Raw genomic sequence first — 20,446 nt, forward strand, 5'->3', positions numbered from 1 at the left:
TATTACCACTAAATATCCGCTCACTACTGTTACATAATTGATGTGCCAGTGCTGCAAGGTGAACATTTTACCCCACTAATCTCCCAGAATATAATTTTTTTTTTCCTTTTGTATTCTTATTACCCCCATCAACTTTTTTCACATAGTTTCTTCGATTTTCAGCTGTTCAAAAATCTTTTTATTAATGTCATTTTTCATTTCATTATTTTTTTCATTTCATCATTTTTCTTTCGTCTTCTGTTTTCTTATTTATTACATCCTCTCTTTTTTCCATTTGGTTTCCTTTACCCCCCCATTTAACATCCATGACTTTACACTATTCACCTGACAGCAATGGTCAATCACTGGTTAATTGGTCAATTGATCAATTAGACTCACGGAACTATTCACCCCTGTTCATCCACCTCCCCCTGCTTGAAAAAGGAGTGCACTTCCGCCTTCCACGGCCAGTGCATGCTCTGAAACGCATCGCAGTGCACCCTGGGATCTGACGTCATCACGGCCACACCGCCACTACGTTCCAGCGTGCATTCCATCCGGCTCTGAGGGATGACGTGCACGCCGGCCGGCCTCACCGCTGTTTCCCTCCAGCCACCTGTCAGGGCAGGAGCCGAGGAATGGACAGGCAGGCCTAACAATGTAACGCACTGGCTGACGACAACCACCACCCACAGACCGAAGTCCCTCAGGGCGCGGAGTCTAAGTCCCAGGCTGCCCTTCACCAGGGCCCCTGATGGTGGGGATGGACTTGACGCAGCCAGGAACCAGGTCGCGGCCCCCGAGACACCTCAGCTGCGGTAATGGCCGCCGCCAATGGCGTGTAGCTGGTGGAAGAGACAAAAGAGTAGTCAGACAGGCCGGGGTCAACAACAACAGGACAAAACAGTACAGGACAGCAGACGAGAATCACAGGTCACGAGCCGGGTTCAGCAACAGAGGGTCAGATCAAAGGAGAATACAAAGAATAGTCAAGTCACAAGCCGAATCAGAATACCAGGAGAGTCACGAGAGTCAGAACAGAGTAATAGTAACACAAAGACACAAGACACAAGTGCAAAGAGCATGTGCGGGCCACAGGTTTATATGTCATCAGCCACGCCCCTCTGGGGGGTGGACCTCAGAGACCTGAAGGCATAAAAAGGATTCCCACCATGCACAGCAGAATCCAAGATGGACGCCAGCACATGGAGTAACATAACCTCAGGGAAAAGGTAGGACCTTGACAGTACCTCCTCCTCAATGGCCCCTCCCCCTCCGCGGCTCAACAAAAGGTTTCTGAGGAAAGCGGGTATGAAAAGCGCGGAGGAGTGCAGGAGCATGGACATCCGCGGAAGGAACCCAGGAACGCTCCTCAGGACCATAACCGCGCCAATGAACCAGGAACTGTAATCGACCGCGCACCAATCGAGAGTCCAGGATCCGGCTCACCTCATACTCCTCATGACCGTCAACCCGGACAGGACGGGACCGAAGCAGAGAGGTAGTGAAGCGATTGCAGATCAGAGGTTTCAACAGGAAACATGAAAGATATTGGAGATCCGCATCCCAGACGGAAGGGCAAGGGCATAGGCCATCGGATTCACTTTGCGGAGAATGCGGAAAGGACCGACAACACGGGGAGCTAGTTTGGGTGTGGGCACCCAAAGATTGAGGTTGCGAGTAGACAACCACACCCGATCGCCGACCTGGTATGAAGGAGCGGGCAACTGTCTGCGATCAGCCTGGAACTTCTGGCGCTGAGCTGAGTCCCTCAAGGCCCTCTGGATCTGCCCCCATGAAGAACGCAGGGCAGCAAGATGGTTCTCCACAGCCGGAATGTCCTGTGGTGAGAACCTCTCAGGTAATACCGCGGGTTGGAACCCATAGTTGGCCATGAAGGGCGACATCCCGGAGGAGGAGTTGACCGCCGAGTTCCTGGCAAACTCTGCCCAAGGCAGGAGATCGGCCCAATCGTCCTGATGGTCTGAAATATAACACCGAAGGAATTGTTCTAAGGCCTGATTGGAACGCTCCGCAGCCCCATTGGACTGCGGGTGGTAGGCTGAGGAAAAGGAGAGACTAATACCCAACTGGGAGCAGAAGGCGCGCCAGAATCTGGACACGAACTGACTCCCGCGGTCCGAGGCAATCACCTTAGGCAACCCATGCAGGCGAAAAATCTCCCTGGAAAAGACTGTGGCCAGTTCTTGCGCTGTTGGTAATTTCCTGAGGGGAATGCAATGGCACATCTTGGAAAACCGATCGACGATCATGAGGATGACCGTATGACCCAGAGACACCGGGAGGTCTACAATAAAGTCCATACCTAGATGTGACCAAGGACGCTCCCCATTGGGAATGGGTTGCAGAAGACCCAAAGGGAGATGCCGTGGAGACTTATTCTGGGCACAGATCGAACATGCCGCTACATAAGAGGCAATGTCGGCACGGAGGGTTGGCCACCAGAATAAGCGAGAGATGACCCAACACAGCTGGTTCTTCCCCGGATGCCCGGCAGTTTTGGCATTATGGTAGGTACGCAGCAGGCGGGTGCGCAATCCCTCGGGTACAAAACATCTACCCTCCGGCTTCCCGGGGGGAGCATCAGATTGAGCCGCCAAAATCTGCTCCCCAAGAGGAGAGGTCAGACTGGTGCGAATGGCAGCCAGGATCTGATCTGGAGGAATAACTGAGATTGGCTCAGAGTCTTCCCTGGACAACTCAGAGTATTGCCGTGATAACGCATCAGCCCTGACATTCTTGGAACCAGGCAAATATGAAACCACATAGTTGAAGCGTGACAAGAACAGAGCCCATCTGGCCTGGCGGGGTGTCAATCTTTTGGCCTCCGAAAGATAAGTCAGGTTCTTATGATCGGTAAGAATGAGGACCGGAACCGCGGAGCCCTCGAGCAGGTGCCTCCATTCCTTGAGAGCCAGAATGATTGCCAACAACTCCCTATCTCCAATCTGGTAGTTGCACTCTGCAGAGGAAAGCTTCCTGGAGTAGAACCCACAGGGAAGTAGGGGTCCATCGGGTGACCGACGTTGAGACAGGAGAGCGCCTACTCCCGTCTCGGATGCATCAACCTCGAGGACGAAGGGCAACCCAGGATTGGGATGAGACAGTATCGGAGCCGACGCGAAGGCGGATTTCAGAGCCTCGAACGCTACGATGGCCTCGGGTGGCCACTCGTGAGGATTACTGCCCTTCTTGGTTAGGTCTGAGAGAGGCTTTGCCAGCGTGGAGAAGTTCCGGATGAACTTCCGATAGTAGTTGGCAAAACCCAAAAAGCGCTGAATGGGCCGAAGACCATTGGGACGAGGCCACTGCAGAACCGCCAAAACCTTCTGAGGGTCCATGGAGAATCCCACCGCAGAAATGATGTAGCCTAAAAAGGCAACTTGGGATCGATGGAATTCGCACTTCTCAAGTTTACAAAAAAGTTCGTTCTCACGTAATCGTTGCAGCACCTGCTTGACATCCTGGATATGGGACTCCATGGAGGCAGAGTAAACCAGGATGTCATCCAAGTAAACTACCACGCACTGCTGCAACAAGTCACGAAGGACATCATTTATGAATTCCTGAAAAACTGCGGGTGCGTTACACAACCCGAAGGGCATCACCAGGTATTCGTAGTGACCGATTCTGGTGTTAAACGCGGTCTTCCACTCATCCTCCTGTTTGATCCGTACGAGGTTGTACGCCGCCCTAAGGTCAAGTTTGGTAAAGACTGTTGCCCCCTTAAGGCGGTCGAACAACTCAGTAATCAAGGGAATCGGGTAGGCATTCTTAGTGGTGATTCGATTAAGACCCCTATAATCAATGCAAGGCCTCAATTCACCACCCTTCTTCTTTACAAAGAAAAAGCCCACTCCTGCTGGGGAAGTAGACTTAGGAATGTGCCCCCGGGAAAGCGCATCCGCCACGTACTCCTCCATGGCCTTATTCTCCGCAACCGAGAGAGGATACACCCTGCCACGCGGAGGAGTGGCACCGGGTTGCAAGGATATGGCGCAGTCGTAAGGACGATGATCAGGTAAGGCACCAGCGCGTACCTTATCAAACACGTCCTGGTACTCCCCATAATCAGAGGGCAACGCAGAGTCCGAGGAGGCACACAACACCTTAACCGGCCCACGGATGCACCCGGCCCCACACTGTGGAGACCACGAGAGAATCTCGGCTGTTTGCCAATTAAAGGTTGGATTGTGCCTCTGGAGCCAGGGATACCCCAAAACCACAGAATAGTGCGGACAATAAATCACCTGGAAACAGGCCAACTCCCTGTGAACAGCCCCAATAGCTACTTCCACTGGCACAGTCTCGTGGGTAACCTGCGGTGGTTGCAGGGGCCTGCCATCTATCGCCTCGAGAACCAATGGGGTAACTCGAGCCTGCAGGGGAATGGAGTGCTGGGCAGCAAAAGAGCTGTCCATAAACAACCCGCCGGCCCCAGAATCTACCAACGCCTGGGCCGTCACCGAGCCCTCCGCCCAAGAGAGGACAACGGTGATCAGTGGCTTATCTCTGTGGAACGCCGGGGATGAGGAGACTCCACCCAAGATCTGTCCCCGACATGAACTCAGGTGCGAGCGTTTCCCGGACGGACCGGACAGGACTGCCGAAAGTGCCCACCAAGACCACAGTACAGGCAGCGACCCTCCCGACGCCGAGCGGCCCGCTCTCCCTCGGAAAGGCGAGCAAACCCCAGCTGCATGGGCTCACCACCAGACAATCTATCCCCAGGAGGCGTGGGAGGAGAGGGAGGAACGGGTGGGACAGAAAATGCAGGTGCCAGTCGTTTGGAAGGCCTCCGCAGGCGTTCCTTGAGTGAAGGCCTCTCCCTGAGCCTGGTGTCAATCAGGATCAGGAAAGAGATGAGCTCCTCCAACACCACAGGCAGTTCCTTAGCTGCAATCTCGTCCTTCAGTTTGTCAGAAAGACCATGGGAAAACGCAGCCACCATAGCCTCATTGTTCCAACCAACCTCTGCCGCCAGGGTACAAAACTCTATGGCGTACTCGGCCACGGTCCGTGAACCCTGATGCATGATCATGAGCAGCTTGGCCGCCGAGGCGGAACGAGCCGGTACGTCGAATACCCTACGGAAGGCATCGACAAAACCGTAAAAATCTTGAATCACCGGGTCGTTCCTCTCCCATAAGGGATTTGCCCAGGCCAAGGCCTTGTCTGAGAGTAGTGAAATTAGGAACCCAACCTTTGACCTCTCAGACGGGAAGGCGTGGGGTATTAATTCAAAATAAATACCCACCTGGTTGAGGAACCCACGACACTGACTCGACTCACCCCCAAAGCGCTGTGGAAGAGGGGCAGAGCCAGTCATACCTCTGGGTGCCGCTGATGCAGCCGCCGAGGTGGTGGACGCAATAGGCGGAGAAGCAGCGGGAGAGACCACCGGAGTGACTACCGGCCTAATAGCACCAGGAGCAAGGTGTGCAGTGCGTGCAAGCAGAGTTTGCAACACCTGAGCGAACTGATCCAACAGGTGATCCTGTTGATCGAGTCTGGCGACTAGCATAGGGAGCGAAGGCGTGCCTGCACCGTCAGGGTTCATGGCACTTGTGTAATGTCAGGGCAGGAGCCGAGGAACGGACAGGCAGGCCTAACAATGTAACGCACTGGCTGACGACAACCACCACCCACAGACCGAAGTCCCTCAGGGCGCGGAGTCTAAGTCCCAGGCTGCCCTTCACCAGGGCCCCTGATGGTGGGGATGGACTTGACGCAGCCAGGAACCAGGTTGCTGCCCCCGAGACACCTCAGCTGCGGTAATGGCCGCCGTCAATGGCGTGTAGCTGGTGGAAGAGACAAAAGAGTAGTCAGACAGGCCGGGGTCAACAACAACAGGACAAAACAGTACAGGACAGCAGACGAGAATCACAGGTCACGAGCCGGGTTCAGCAACAGAGGGTCAGATCAAAGGAGAATACAAAGAATAGTCAAGTCACAAGCCGAATCAGAATACCAGGAGAGTCACGAGAGTCAGAACAGAGTAATAGTAACACAAAGACACAAGACACAAGTGCAAAGAGCATGTGCGGGCCACAGGCTTATATGTCATCAGCCACGCCCCTCTGGGGGGTGGACCTCAGAGACCTGAAGGCATAAAAAGGATTCCCACCATGCACAGCAGAATCCAAGATGGACGCCAGCACATGGAGTAACATAACCTCAGGGAAAAGGTAGGACCTTGACACCACCACGCTGTTCCAGCCGAGAGCTGACCTCCCCACATCACAGAGAGATGATGGCTGTTCACCCGGGTTTCCACCCCACCGTTAACTATTGTTAACCACGGTTTTTAAGCTTATGATTACTTTACACGTGAGTGTTTCTACATTTAGACTTGAATTAAAAGACTTATTACACTTAGAGGCTACTTGGAGTTTGAGGCTATCCTTCGTGTGCCAGATTTTGAGAAACCCACATCGGCACTGTATCGATATCTCTTAGTAGCGGCAAGCCCCAAGTTATCCTCTCTACAACAGACATGGTGAGTAAGTATTGCCAGTCTAGATGAAAAAGACTTGTCAGAGATATGGGATTTTCCCCTTTTTCCCCCAGAGATAAATTAATACAACTTAAAATCTTGCACTGGGCTAATTTCACTCCGTACTGGCTCCAGAAGATGAACTCCTCATTCCCCTCAGCCTGTTGGTGCTGCTTGTATCAACCAGGTGAATGTTTCCATATTTTTGGTCATGCCCTGCTATAGTGCTGTACTGGTAGGCTGTACTACAAATTATTAGAAATACTATGCAAATTATAGTAGCCGCAATATTGTCTGCTGGGATTGGTGGAACCTAGCCCATACTGTGGCTAATTGTACTCTGAGTCTTTTGTTGTTTTATGCCCATAAAGCAATTACAATGTGCTAAAAGTAAGCCTTTCCTCCTATGACAAATTTCTGGATGTGTAAATTCAAACCTGTATTGTACCAAATCACCTACGCTAATAGAGGGTGCCCCCACAGGTTTCAAAAGATATGGTCCTGCTGGCTAGAAAACGCCTCCACTGCCACAGTGGTTCCCTTATTTTTCCTGAAATTGATTGTAACTGCTTATGCCATGCATTATTTAGTGATCCCCCCTCCTTGGGGTATAGTTTAAGATTGTACTTACTTTTGTTATGTTGGGCCAGTGGCCCTGCCCCTGCGTGGGCGTTATTTGCACTCTCTCCCTGTGCAATAACTTATTAAAACCAATAAAACCGTTTTTACAAAAAAGAATAAAAAATTACTGATCTCATACGTAAAGACCCTACATATTTCCTATTACACCTCAATACTGTTCCTTTGAAACAATATAAATGGTCAGTGATTAGACACCTAGTCAATGCTGCATGCTTCTGTATCCCAGTGATCTGGACGTGGTATTACTGGAGGGAGTTCACCTACACATATGAATTTAAGCAACTACTCCTGGGATAGTACAGTGATCCACCTAGTCCTTGTTTATGATAATTGAGGCAGTGAATGGCCTCTACATGGATGAGCCCCACACACTAACTAAATTTTACCTTGTTAACAGGAAGGACTTCCTCACCTTGCGGTATACCTTCTCTCTTTTCCCATCTATATCTCTCTTCACCCTGCATCTTTCTCCACTCTGTTGCTGGAGAACTAGCCTCACCCCTGCAGACCAGTTGAATACACTCTCAACTTATCATTTTATACCATATGGGGGGATGGGCTATTTCCCTACTTTCTTTGGCCCATTTCTTTAAACTGGAAGAATTGGGAGGATGGTTACATGCATTCTCTCAGCAACTTTGAAACTGATATTGCTACTGATGGATATACCTGTACCACTATATTACACTTGAAATTTTACTATTTGTAATGTTCTACACCTACTGTCTGCATTTGCCTGTCAAATCCAAATGCAAAATAAAAAAAATAAAAAATGCAACAATGCCTTCAAGAACCCACCAGAATGTTTTAACCTTCCCCAATCACTTTGTAGAGCTAGGCCTACCCAACTTGAATCTATTTTACTCAACTCTCACACCTAACCACTGATGGGTGTTGTGCGACGTATGACGTCCTCCCAGAATGTCTTCTGCAGACACTTCCTCCAGCATTTTCAGATAGAATGATATAAGTGTCAAAGGACTATAAGTGCACTGATTAGGGGGAGAGGGTTGCGGTTCCCAAAGGCAAAATTAATCTTTAAACAGTATAAACAATATGTAAAGATTAACAATACTTATAACAAGTAATATGCCTGCCTTTACAATTAAAACAGAATGACAAAATGTTAGCAAGAATAGGATTATGAAAGACCTGTGACTTCCTGGGAAAGAACAGATAAATAAGTTCTGTGGTGTGCATAGCGTGATAACAGTGAAATGATCTTAAAGGGAAATTGAAAAGAATCTGTGACTGCACACATATACAGTATCACAGTCCTTGTACCTACAAAATACTATTTAGTGTGCCACTAAAAGCTTTGGTGTTTTTTTTAATTAAAAGTTTCTATTACATATATTTTTAGGCACACAGAAAGGATATTTTGGCCTTACTGAGCCTACTGTACAGAAGAACTTCATTAAAACCAGCAACTGTTCAGATATTGAACACATTGGTCAGGTCTATATAAAGCATAATCTATAGACTTCAGGGATAGAGAGAAAGTAACAAATAAAACACATGTAGTGCAGCAGTCATGATGAACACCACATTTACATCAGAGTACCCAGCATTCCCCCTATAAATCATAGTCATCTCTGCTTCTGTGTCCCCAGAGTGCCATCCTTACATCAGAGCATCCAGAGTCCCACCTTAAATCAGAGCCCCCGTACATCAGTGCCTCCTTACATCCTCCAGAGCACATCCTTAGTAACTCGAAAGTGTCCCCTTACATGCTAGTTTTACTAAAGGGGTACTTTGGAGGATGTAGGGGGGAACCCTGGAAGTACTAATTTAGTACCTCCAGAGTGCCCCCTTATATCCTCCTGGTGTTATTAAGTTAGTACCTCTAGAGGGCCACCTTGCTTCTTTCAAAGTGCCTCCAAAGTGTCCCCTTACATCCTCCTCCTTGTTGGCGACTCTGAACTGTGCATGTGCAGTTCTGGAGCCAGCTGATTAGTGAACTGTGGAGCTCAGCCTTCACTTGTGTGGCAGGGCATCTGCATATAAGCCACACCTTTCTGTATGATTTAGAGCTGAGCCCGCCAAATTTTAAATCAACTGGCTCTAGAACTACACATAAGCAGTTCAGAATCGCCGACATGGAGATTGTTTACAGACAGTTTTCTCGTGTCTACGGACATTTACAGACAGAAAAAAACTGCCTGTAATTTACAAACTGTTCGTAAATTTAGGGACGGTTGGCAACACCATTACTAGGGCAGGTGTTCAAACCCATGTGAAAGTGCAAAGCGGGTGATAGTAGGACCAAAGGAAGTACTTTCACTGAGAAATGACACACAAGTCTATGCAGAGGACAGAAGCCAAACAAGTCCCACCAACCAGTAGAGGTCTCCCACTGGCCCGTAGGGCAAAAGAAGCACAAACATTTTTGAGCTTCTTTTGCCCTATTTTTTATATATATATATCTTCCAATGAGTGGCCTCAAAAACCTATATAAAGTAAGGAATATATATTAGAATAAAAGGGGAAGAGTTTCCTCTATTCTAATACCACACATCAAAGCAAACTTACATTGTTTCATATTGTATATCCCAGGTCAATCGAGCAACATAGCATATACTTTATGTACATCAGCAGCAACCTAAGCAGGAAGATAGAAGGAAAATAAACGGCAAAATAAAATCAACCGAAAAATAAAAAAGTTCCATGACGGAAAGGACTTTATGTTGCAAAAACCACATTTGCAGCAGCTACTAGGCTGAATTCACACTGGCTTCCGATAAAATGCAGGGAAAATGGATGTATTTTTTCATTCATTTTATGTACAGTTTAACATGCGTTGACTTGTATTGATGCGCATTTCGATTTGGGTTGATGCACGTTTTAGTGCCCTTTAAAATGCACTGCATTTTGCAGGACATCACATCCTGTGGATTACATGGGCTATAAAGTTGTCAATGTCAATAAATCCTGACAAGTTGACAGAAAGCACCTGCTCTGCCCACACTCCTCTTTTCCTCACACTCCAATCTCCGAAAAATGGCCACCTGTGAGGAATAAAAATCACAAAGCAAACTTTTATTACTTTCGTTGACCTTTGTTTTCCATACGTTAACCTACGTTGTGTTAAAATGCATACATGTTGCATTTTACGGCAACGCAAGTCAACGCAACGTTGTAGTGTGAACAAGAAACACAAAAAACAAATTTTTTTTAGGTTAACCTGCGTTTTACAGCTGTACTCAAATGCAGATCAATGCACTAGTGTGAATTACCCTTAGTATGTACATCTGCTCTCCATGGGCTAGAAGGAACCTGTGAAAAGCAGATGTATGCACTAAGGTAGTTAGTGCAAATGTGTTTGTCTTTTTTGGACATAAGGTCCTTTCCTTCATGGAACATTTTATATTCTCAGATTATAATATCAGTAATATGTGTTGGTTATATACATTATGTATTGTTTTGATTCAAGGAAAGCTCTTTTAAAATGTACTCCATATCTTTGTAGATGGACACTCTGGTCATAAGTGAAGAAAACTGTTGTGATGTCCTGGTCCTGCGGAAGCGGGACATCCGCAAAACGCTGTGACCCTTGGGGACGCATGTTAAATATTGTTCATCTATCATATTATACAGTATTTGTTAGCTTTTATGATTATTTCTATGTTGAAGAGTATATTAATTGTTAACTTATGTTAAACAGTAACTATTTATTAATTTTTAATGTTTTGTAATCCATGTGGTTAAGAATAGAGTTGTCAAATAGAGGAATGATACAGTTGTCACCAAACATGCTGGGGAAGAAGAGTGAGGTCCTCTGTGTCAGCGTTTCACATCAACCAGTTTCAGAGATCTACTGAACATCAATGCACATGATTTCTCCTCTGCTCCTCTTGCTGACCACAGGAATGACAGCACTTTGTTGGAATTAGCTTTGGATCTTTTACTTACCACCACTGTGGGAAACCTGCAAGCAAAGGATTCACTGGAGAAAGCCTGGTCACTGAGCCATTAAAGCAGATTTCCAGCTTTACTATCATTGTAACTAGTTTGCTTGCACAAAGCTGGCCCAAACAATTTATTTCTTACACTAACAGATGCGTCCACTGAGTGTGCTATATAAACTGTATGAAGCCTTTGCTCCAAACAGTATACAGCACTGTGTTATGGTTATGGAAATTTCCATCCCATCTCCAGAACCACCTCTGCCATTCATAAGCAGTTTTGTATCCCCTGGATGAATAAAAAGCTTCCGCTGATTGGCTGAGGCAGATAATCAGGCAGATGACGTCATGATCTCTGCCTCTACCAGTTAGAGGAAGCTTTATATTTATTCAGGGAAAAACGGGGTTTATTTGTTACTCACCATAAAATCCCTTTCTCTGAGTTAATTGACGGACACTCCATTATCCATGAACAAACAAGTTTGTATAGCCCCACTTAAAGTAGGGAACTAGACAGAAAAAAAAACTCAGCACCTTCTATGGGCAGTCCTCTCTGGGCATAAAACCCCCTCTTTGCTATAGGTCTCTAGTCAGTCACAAGCAGTGTCAAAAGGAACAAACCCCCAAAGAGGGGTCAGTGCTCTGGCCATCAATGAAAGGGATCTTATGGTGAATAACAAAAATAAAAATCAAATTTTCTCTTTCATTACCCATGACCAAACAGGGATGCCCCAAAGCACTGCTACAAGGGGTGGGCAAACCAACTAATCCCCTCATGTTTTGCATTGTATTGGTATTGTTCTGTCACATTTTCTGTCCCCCTTTGTAATGTACAGCGCTGAGCGAACTATTGGCGCTTTATAAATACTGTATAATAATAATAATAATAATAATAATAATGGAGAAACACCTAGGGCAACATGCCAAATCTCCGAACCACCCCGAAGGGGAGCACGAAACAGCCGCCTGCAAAACTTTGCAGCCAAAACTAGCATTGGAGGATGCCCAAAATATCAACTGTATAAAAATGTAAATGAGTGAACAGACGACCAGGTCACCGCCCTGCAGATTTGAGAGCAGATGGCAGAACTCCCAGGAGGCGCTAACTACCCTGGCGGAGTGCGCTGTCACAGGGAAGAGAGGTTCCTACCTCTTAACGGCGTAAGCCTGCACAATCATATATTGAATCCAACAGGAAATAGCGGCAGAAGAGGATACCATGCCTTTCCTTGGCTACAAACAGAGAACTGGACCTCCGGAAGGCAGCCGCCACAGAGTAGCACACATGAATCACGTGAACCATGGCCAAGGAGTACAAAGCCACCTCCTTAGGATGCAACAGCTGAGAACACAATGAGGGAAGGCCAATGTCCTCATTCCAGTGGAAATCTAACACCACCTTTGGAAGAAAGAACTGGACCTCTGTGTCTTTATGCAAAAGCAGATAAGGTGGCTTACAGGACCAAGCTGCTGTTTCTGACACCTGCTGGGCCAAAGTGATAGGGACTAGGAAGCCAAACTTCTGCGAGAGGGTAAGCAAGGGAATATACTGAATGTTTTTGTGAGAAAGCTCCTGCAGAACCGAGAACACCATATTCAAGGCCCATGGCGACAACAAGAAGCACCACATAACGAACCCCCGGATAAATTAACAAACCAAAAAGAATGGCCAAAGTCCACCAAAAGAAAATGGCCAGAAGAGAGATTTGACCCTTGAGTGTAAACTTCTGATCAAAGCCACATTGGAGGCAAACACCCGAGCCATGGAGACGTAACAAGGGAGGAACCCCAAAGCTTTGCACCAAACAATAAAATCTTTCCAGGTGTGATAAATCCTCTGGGAGGTAGATTTATGAGTCTGTAACATAGTTTAACCGCCTCCTGCCCGCCATATAGTCAAATGATGGACACAAGGCGGTTCTCTCGTTCTGGGAGGATGTCATATGACGTTCTCCCATTCTAACAGCGCATGAGCGGCTACGGGAGCGGCAGCGCGGCGATTGGCGGTGCATGGTTTCCCTCGGACACAGCGGATCACCGATCAACAGAAAGAGCCAAAGATGTCGGCTAGGTCATGTTATCAGCTGTGTCCAATCGGTTATCGGCATTTCTCTCCTCACGAGCTGTCACGCTGACAGCTCGAGAGGAGAGGAGAGCCGGTAATCGGCATCCCTCAGAGGGGACATCTACACTGATCATCAGGACACTGATGATCAGTGTGCCCTGATAATCTGTGTAGCCCAATCAGTGCCATCTGTCAGTGTCCATCAGTGCTAGCTGTCAGTGCTCATCCATGCCACCTGCCAGTGCCCATCAATGCAGCATTTCAGTGCCTACCAGTGCACATCAATGCCACATATCAGTGCCCATCTGAGCTGCCTTTCAGTATCACCCATCAGTACCACCTATCAATGCCAGTCAGTGCCACCTATCAGTGCTGCCAACCAGTGCCACCTATCAGTGTGCATCAGTGCCGCCTATCAGTGTGCATCAGTGCCAGTCAGTGCCGCCTAACAGTGCCATATATGAGTGATGCCTGTTAATGCCCATCAGTGATGCCTGTCAATGCCCATCAGTGCCACCTACCAGTGCCTCCTCATCAGTGCCACCTATCAGTGTCCATCAGTGCAGCCTGTCAGTGCCCATTACTGCACATCAGTGAAGGAGAAAAATCACTTATTTACAAAATTTTATAACAAAAACTAAGAAAAAACCTTTTTTTTCTAAATTTTCAGTGGTTTTTAGTTTAAGAAAAAATAAAAACCCAGAGGTGATTAAATACCACCAAAATAAGGCTCTGTCACAAAAAAATGATAACAATTTAATATGGGTACAGTGTTGCATGACCGCGCAATTATCATTCAAAGTGCAACAGCGCTGAAAGATGGAAATCGGCCTGGGCAGGAAGGGGGTATAAGTGTCCTGTAGGCTAGTGGTTAATATAGCAATCCTGCACAAAGACGGACGCAGCCCTCCATTTTGTTAGGAATTTTCTATGTTATACCATTTCTCACTCCCAAAGCAGGCTACCCCCTCCATCTTGCAGATCTCTCATCCCCCCTCCCTCGCTGTGGGGTGACATGTGGCCTGAGTGATGAGAAGGGTCACAGGCGGCCAAAGCACAGCAGGGAACTCCGAGCTATAAAACTTGATGAGCTGGGTGCCTAGCTGTCTAAGAAACTTTGCAATCTGGCACATCGTAAAAGTATAAACCTAGTCCCTCACTGAACTTCAAAAGACCTTCCAAGGGGTCGTAAAGACAGACTTACTTTTAAAAACTCACTTTTCATATAAGTTGATATCTTCACGTAGGACATAATTATCTAAATATGGAGCCTATATTCGGAAGGCTCAATTTGAGACCATTCTCCTGATAGGTTACACCCCTTAACTGGCATACACAGAAAAGCAGGAAAGCATATCTCCTTAACCATTCAAGTGCATATTTCATGTTTCATCTCTAACCATTCCGCAGATGCGGCTGAGTATTTATATACTAGTGCCCAGGCCGGCAAATGTACCTAAGAAAAGTTATTAGCCAAAATATAAGCTAAGAGAGATTCTGGTTGTAACTTAGGTCTCCACCCAACACCCCTCCCCAAAAGGAGACCATTGGTTACTACCCCAAAGAGACACCCTGCTGGTATTTGCTAGAAAAAGGTTGTTATGCTTGGAGTGTGTGTGTGAGAGAAGAGAAGCGTCTCCTGCTTTTAACATCGAAACTAGCAGTAGAGACAAGACTTGAAGCTGCTTAACCCAAGGCTTTTTGGCAAGTACTTATTTACCTAAACTTCTGTTATCTTTTTGCTGTGTTATTGCTCTCTGTATATTTATATATATATTGGTTACATCTTTTTTCTGTAAATATTTTTATTGCACCCTTTTGGCCTTTTAGAAATAAATCTTTCTTTCTGAAAGTGTTGAACTGTTTTTAAAGCTCTTTAATGCAACTTACTAATTCCTGCCGCTGAAGAGCGCTACTATGTGTGTTTAACCCTCTGTATAACCTGTCTGCGGTGGTAATGGTAGACATACGATTATCCAATCATCCTATTGTATTGCTGATATTGCCAAGTTTTTTTCTTTCTCTGTACAAAAATGAGGTGGTGGCAGTGTTAAGGGTTAATTGTGTAATTAACCTGACCCAGTAACAATTGCACTCAGGCTGCCGGTACATCGATTTGTGGTCCAGTGAGCTGGAAAATCGTTGTGCAGGGTGCAGCTGGGCATGGCATTGTTACGCACGTGACATCACGGTTTTAGATTGGCTAGTCCTTCGGTCACGAGTTTGGTGAGAAGGGCGGGGGTCTGACCCCGCGATCGTCCCAGTTAAAGCAAGACAACCCCTTGTCCTTCAGAACCTGGCTTTCAACAGCCAAGCAGTCGAAGCCAGTGATGGTAAAGCAGGGTGGAAGACCGGACCTTGGAACACAAGGTCCTCTTGAAGAGGCGCCTGCCAGGGAGCGTCTACCACCAACCGCACCACATCAGCATACCACGGGCGGCTGGACCAGTCCAGAGCCACCAACATGACCGGTATTCTTTCAGCTTCTATCCAGTGCAGCAAGTGAGGCATTAGCTTGAGGGGCAGAAAGACACAGGCGAGAGATTGTACCGATCCTGCGGTGCCACCAGCGCATCTGTCACGTCCGCCATTGGAACGCGGAACTTTCTGGTTAAGGCGGGATGCCTGAAGATCAATGTCCAGTGATCCCCAGCAAAGAAAAGGCCAAAAGAACACCTCCAGATGCAGGGACCACTCAACCAATGCAGCGCCTGAAGGCTGAGATAGACCACTTGCCAGTTTCTGACACCTGGAATGTGTACGGTGGACAGAGCTGGGACAAACCTTTTCACCCATGGTAGGATGTGAGAAACCTCAAACGCTGCTGCAGCACTGCCAGCACCTCCCTGAAAAGTGGCATACTATTGAATCCTGATCGGTAAGCCCTTTAGGTGATCCATCCAATTTGTCAGTGACAACCTGACTGCTTGCATCTCCAGGACCTTGATGGGAAGCCGGGCTTCCTCTGGAGTCTAGCAACCCTGGGCCGAGCCCGAAGCCAACAACCCTCCACAGTTTGACAGGTTGGCATCCGCCATGACCACTGTCCAGCAAAGGGGAAGAAAAGACTTGTAGGTCTGTAATGATGGAGGTCGCCACCAGAGAGGAGAGGCCCCCGCTGAATGTTCCAGACTAAATCGGGCATCTATGGAGACCGTAGCATCATCCCATGTGGCTCAGACCTCCATCTGGAGAACACTGACAAGGAACTGCGCAAATGGGACCACCTCAAAGTGGACACCATGAGGCCAGAGCCCACATGCAAGACCACAGGGAAGACCATTTGCATGACAAAAGCAGACAGATCGCCGTCTGAAGCTTCTGGAGTGTCTCCACTCGAGTTAGTACTCTGGCCTGCTCCAAGTCGAGAATCAAGCCCAAGGATGACAGATTCTTGGTCGGGGAAAACGTGGAGGTCCAAGACCCATCCGAAATACTGCAGGGAACGCATTGTGATCTCTGCGGTGTCTGGTAGCACAACCTGGGATCCACATGCCAGAGCAGGTCATCCAAACAACCAGGCCCGGCCATCCCCCAGTCTCAGCAACACCAGGATAGAGGCCATCACCTTGAAGAACACCTGAGAAGTCCAGACCAGCCTGAAAAGGAGCCCCACAAAATGACATGCGTCTTCAACCAAAAAGCATAGGAATCACAGATGTCCCTCGCACCAGGGAATGTGCAGGTATACAGCCTAGATGTCCATGGACATTGGGAAATACCCGAGAGGGATTGACCACCTCCGGAAGAATGGACTGCAGAGTGAACTGCTGAATCTGACCCAGACCCAGGATCAGGAAACTCCACCCATGCATGGGACCGTGAAACAGTTGGAAGAAAAACCCCTGAACCATTCTAGCTCGGCACTGAGACACTTGCGCCCTGATGAGCAGGTCCCACCCTACACTGCACAGAGCCTGAAGCTATGAAAGGCAGAGGAGAAAGAATTGGGTGAAAGAAGTCCTCAAGTGAGTAAGAAAGAAATTCTACATTCTATCAGCAAAGTCTCCAAGTGAAGCGAAGAGGAAAAAAAACTAGACTCCTGCAGCGACGCCATCCCTGCCGTGGTCAGTGGTAGGAGTGGTAGGAAAGCACACTCTAGCCATGAGTCAGGGCATTACAGGAGCCTCATCAGCAGCCAGCACTTTAGCCAAAATACCCGCCAAAGCACCACCAAAAAAACGGAGAGCTTGGAAAGTAGGGAAGCAGCAGTGATGGATGTACCACATCACACTTCTGGCTCTGGACCAAAACTGGTCTGCCAGAGCCTTCACACACCTATGCACATGTCCGGTATTAAAACCGGGTCACCACAGTTTGTCCCATGTGGCATCAGGGACACCAGGACCATGGCCACCACAAGCCAAAAATGTATTGGTGCTCAAAGCAAGCGACTGCCCTTAAAATAAGAACTGCTCTTAAAAGAGGGAAGGATGGGGGGGACACCATGGGAGAAGAGGTACACTTTATCAGAGAGCTGCCCAAGGAGTAATGTACCCCAAAGCACTTAGGGACCACAAAAGCTGCTATTGGCTTGCAGACAAATTCGGCAAAGTGAGCAGGAGAAACCAAAATCTTACCAGGGTTCACAGCCCCTGGGAGCTCTCACTTGGGACCATACCCGGTACAGCAGGAAGGGACACGGGCACCAGCGCCCGAGCATGTGTGGCCAAACAGAGGGCGAATGTACCCTATTAGGGGAAGTCACAAACTCAACCAGTATCCAGAGACCACAGGAAAAAAGGATGGATGGATGTTGCGCCCCCCCCATCACCGACATTGCAGCAAGACAGAGCGGGATCCCTTCGTGCCAAGGCATGACACCCAGACAGTGTCCGTCCACCACAAAATGGCTAAAAAAAAAACAAAACATGGATACTCCCCCTGGGGAGGCTGCCGCTCACTGCCCAGTATACACCTGCTTTTCTAGAGGGGTACACACGCCCTTGGTCCCAACCCACCAGGAGGGAGAGCCATCACAGTCCAGCAAGCTAGTCTCCTGTCCAGGGACCCACAGTGGACTTGAGCTCCATTCATAGGCTGATCCTGTGACCAGTTGGGATGGATTTAATAGGGCTGATGTCCTAGGTAACATGGTATGGCACAGCACGCCCAGCAACAACCCCCTTAGCTCTGTCCATCTGCATGGGCACCGGGCCACCAGGTAGTGACTACATGAACTGGCGACTTTTTTTTATAGGTCACAGTGAGGGAACAAAAACAAGTGCCCCTGACAAAATGGAAGCCAGCCAAGGCCACTTAAAGATGGCTGCCCAGATGCCCTCTCTAAAGGCCAACAACAGGGGGGGGTGGATGTAGACTCAGTCCACGCAACGTCTATCCCCCCCCCTTTGCAGTGAGTGGCTGAGAACACTGTAGGTGAGGACATGTACTCACCTGAAGATGACGGGCGCCAGAGCATGCTTAGAAGGCTGCAAAGCTGTGGCCCAACTTTGTGAACAGCCCGACTGTGTGCTGTGCCCCCACCTGCGAGCAGGCCCAGTGAACACCCAGCTCCAGACTGCAGCCCACTAAAAGGCCAGCTCACGATGGGAGGCCAAAAAAACAAACAAACAGGGGCACTGGAGCAAGCCCACACCTCATGCCCCCAGCTACAGGACATCTACCCGCCGATAGCCACAACGGAGGTCAAAACTCCCCAACCCTGCACCTGCAGACCACCACTGGACCACCAGGATACAATGTGCCCATTGAGGAACCCAGGTAGGACAGGCAATACAACTCGCAGCAGGCAATCTGCTGGGTTGGGGGGGGGGATTGAGGGCTTTAGGTGAGGTAGACCACCACCTGGGGGGACAACTGGATCTAGATTATCCAGGCCGTCACCCAGCACAAATGTTAATAGAAGATCTCCGTAGGAAAAGAACTACCAGGGAAAGAAAAATAAGAAAAAAGCTATGGGCCCACCATTCCATACTCCTGAAAGCTAAGCAGAATGACTGGAGACCTATAGCAGAGAGGAGGTTTTATGTCCGGAGAGGACTGTACATAGGAGGTGTTGAGTCTTTTTCTGTCTATTGTCCTACTCCTATAGGTGAGGCTATAAAATCCTGTTTGGTCATGGATAATGAAGAAAAGGCTGTGTCCATCAATGAGTGAAAGAGAAACAAAGCTGCCTGTGAATAGCTAAGCAGTGGTCAGCCTAACTCAATTTTGTTCCGGGTATTAGATGGGAACTGTGCATCCCACAGCTGGAACACAGTGCTGTACTGGAAAACAGGTGTTGTATACATGCAGTTTATATAAGCGCGCCCAGCGAGAACACCTGTTAGTATAGGGAAAAATTCAATTGGGCCAGCTTGGCCTGAACTATTTAATAGGGACAGTAAGCTGGAGATCAGCTTTAAACCATCCTGCTGAAGTTCTACACATGTACAATATACTGTGCTCTGTTTAATCTTCACTAGTAACAAGAGTAACATGTATGCAACACAGCAAATGCTATAATTGTTCTGGTGCAACATGGTTTCTTTCCTTCATCACAACAGACCACAGGGCTCAGTTTTCTTGATGTACAGAAACTTTTGACTTGTCTATCCAGTTTAACTCAGAGAAAGGCAAAAGAAAATCAATAGCTGCTGCTGGTTAGATAAGCTTACCTTCCTTCAGTTGAATTTGGTAGGGACTTTATGGCTTCAATTATGGATGTCACTTCATTCTCGGCATCTGTTCCATCACAATGTGCTAAACAAGTGGCCCCACTACCTACAAAACAAAGTAAATCACAATACCTCCTTTATGTATGAAGCAGTAATCCTAGAGGCAGTAAAATGAATGTAAATACAATTCTTGGAAATACATAGATTTCAATGGGAAATATTTTTTTAAACACATTGATCCTTTGGGACCTTTACAAATAAGTCTCCAGCATCCTCTAAATGTAAGTTACTGTGTGGTACTGAAACCTGCAAGGAGTAAAAACAAAATGATTTTTCTACAAAAATCTATCTTAATTGAAATTGTCAGTTTAAAAAATAAAAAATATATATATTAATTTATTTTTAAAAATGTACACATATTAAACTAATATCAAAAGACAAAGAGTAGGACTATCCTCTGCAGTCATCAGGTTCTGTAAAATTGCCTCATATTCTCCGCCCTTTGCATAACTATGCAGCCCATCAATTAACTGAATAACGTCCCACAATATGTCTGCCCATGACATTATGAAATTTCTGCCATACATACTGGCAAAGGACACTGTTGATTGAAAGTATATTAAATTAAGAGGCCCTCCCCTTGACCACCTACAACACCTCAGCCAACTCCTACTTTTCACAGAGACTGTCGCAGGATCAGGCATGACATTGGCTGATA

General features: G+C 47.5%; 1 protein-coding gene across 1 annotated transcript in view; it reads right to left on the reverse strand.

The window, feature by feature from the left end:
* Positions 1-20,446, reverse strand: part of NTAN1 (N-terminal asparagine amidase) — a gene marked incomplete at its 5' end in the record, with an annotated part of 545,039 nt that overhangs the window by 386,644 nt on the left and 137,949 nt on the right. Inside the window, one exon of the mRNA XM_089656218.1 lies at positions 19,729-19,834. Within this exon, the coding sequence (XP_089512344.1) occupies positions 19,729-19,834 (106 nt within the window). The remainder of the gene's footprint in view (positions 1-19,728; positions 19,835-20,446) is intronic.

Source organism: Staurois parvus, unplaced genomic scaffold (assembly GCF_062004578.1).
Source record: "Staurois parvus isolate SC_StPar_1 unplaced genomic scaffold, SC_StPar_1.0 ptg000895l, whole genome shotgun sequence".
Classification (NCBI taxonomy): domain Eukaryota; kingdom Metazoa; phylum Chordata; class Amphibia; order Anura; family Ranidae; genus Staurois; species Staurois parvus.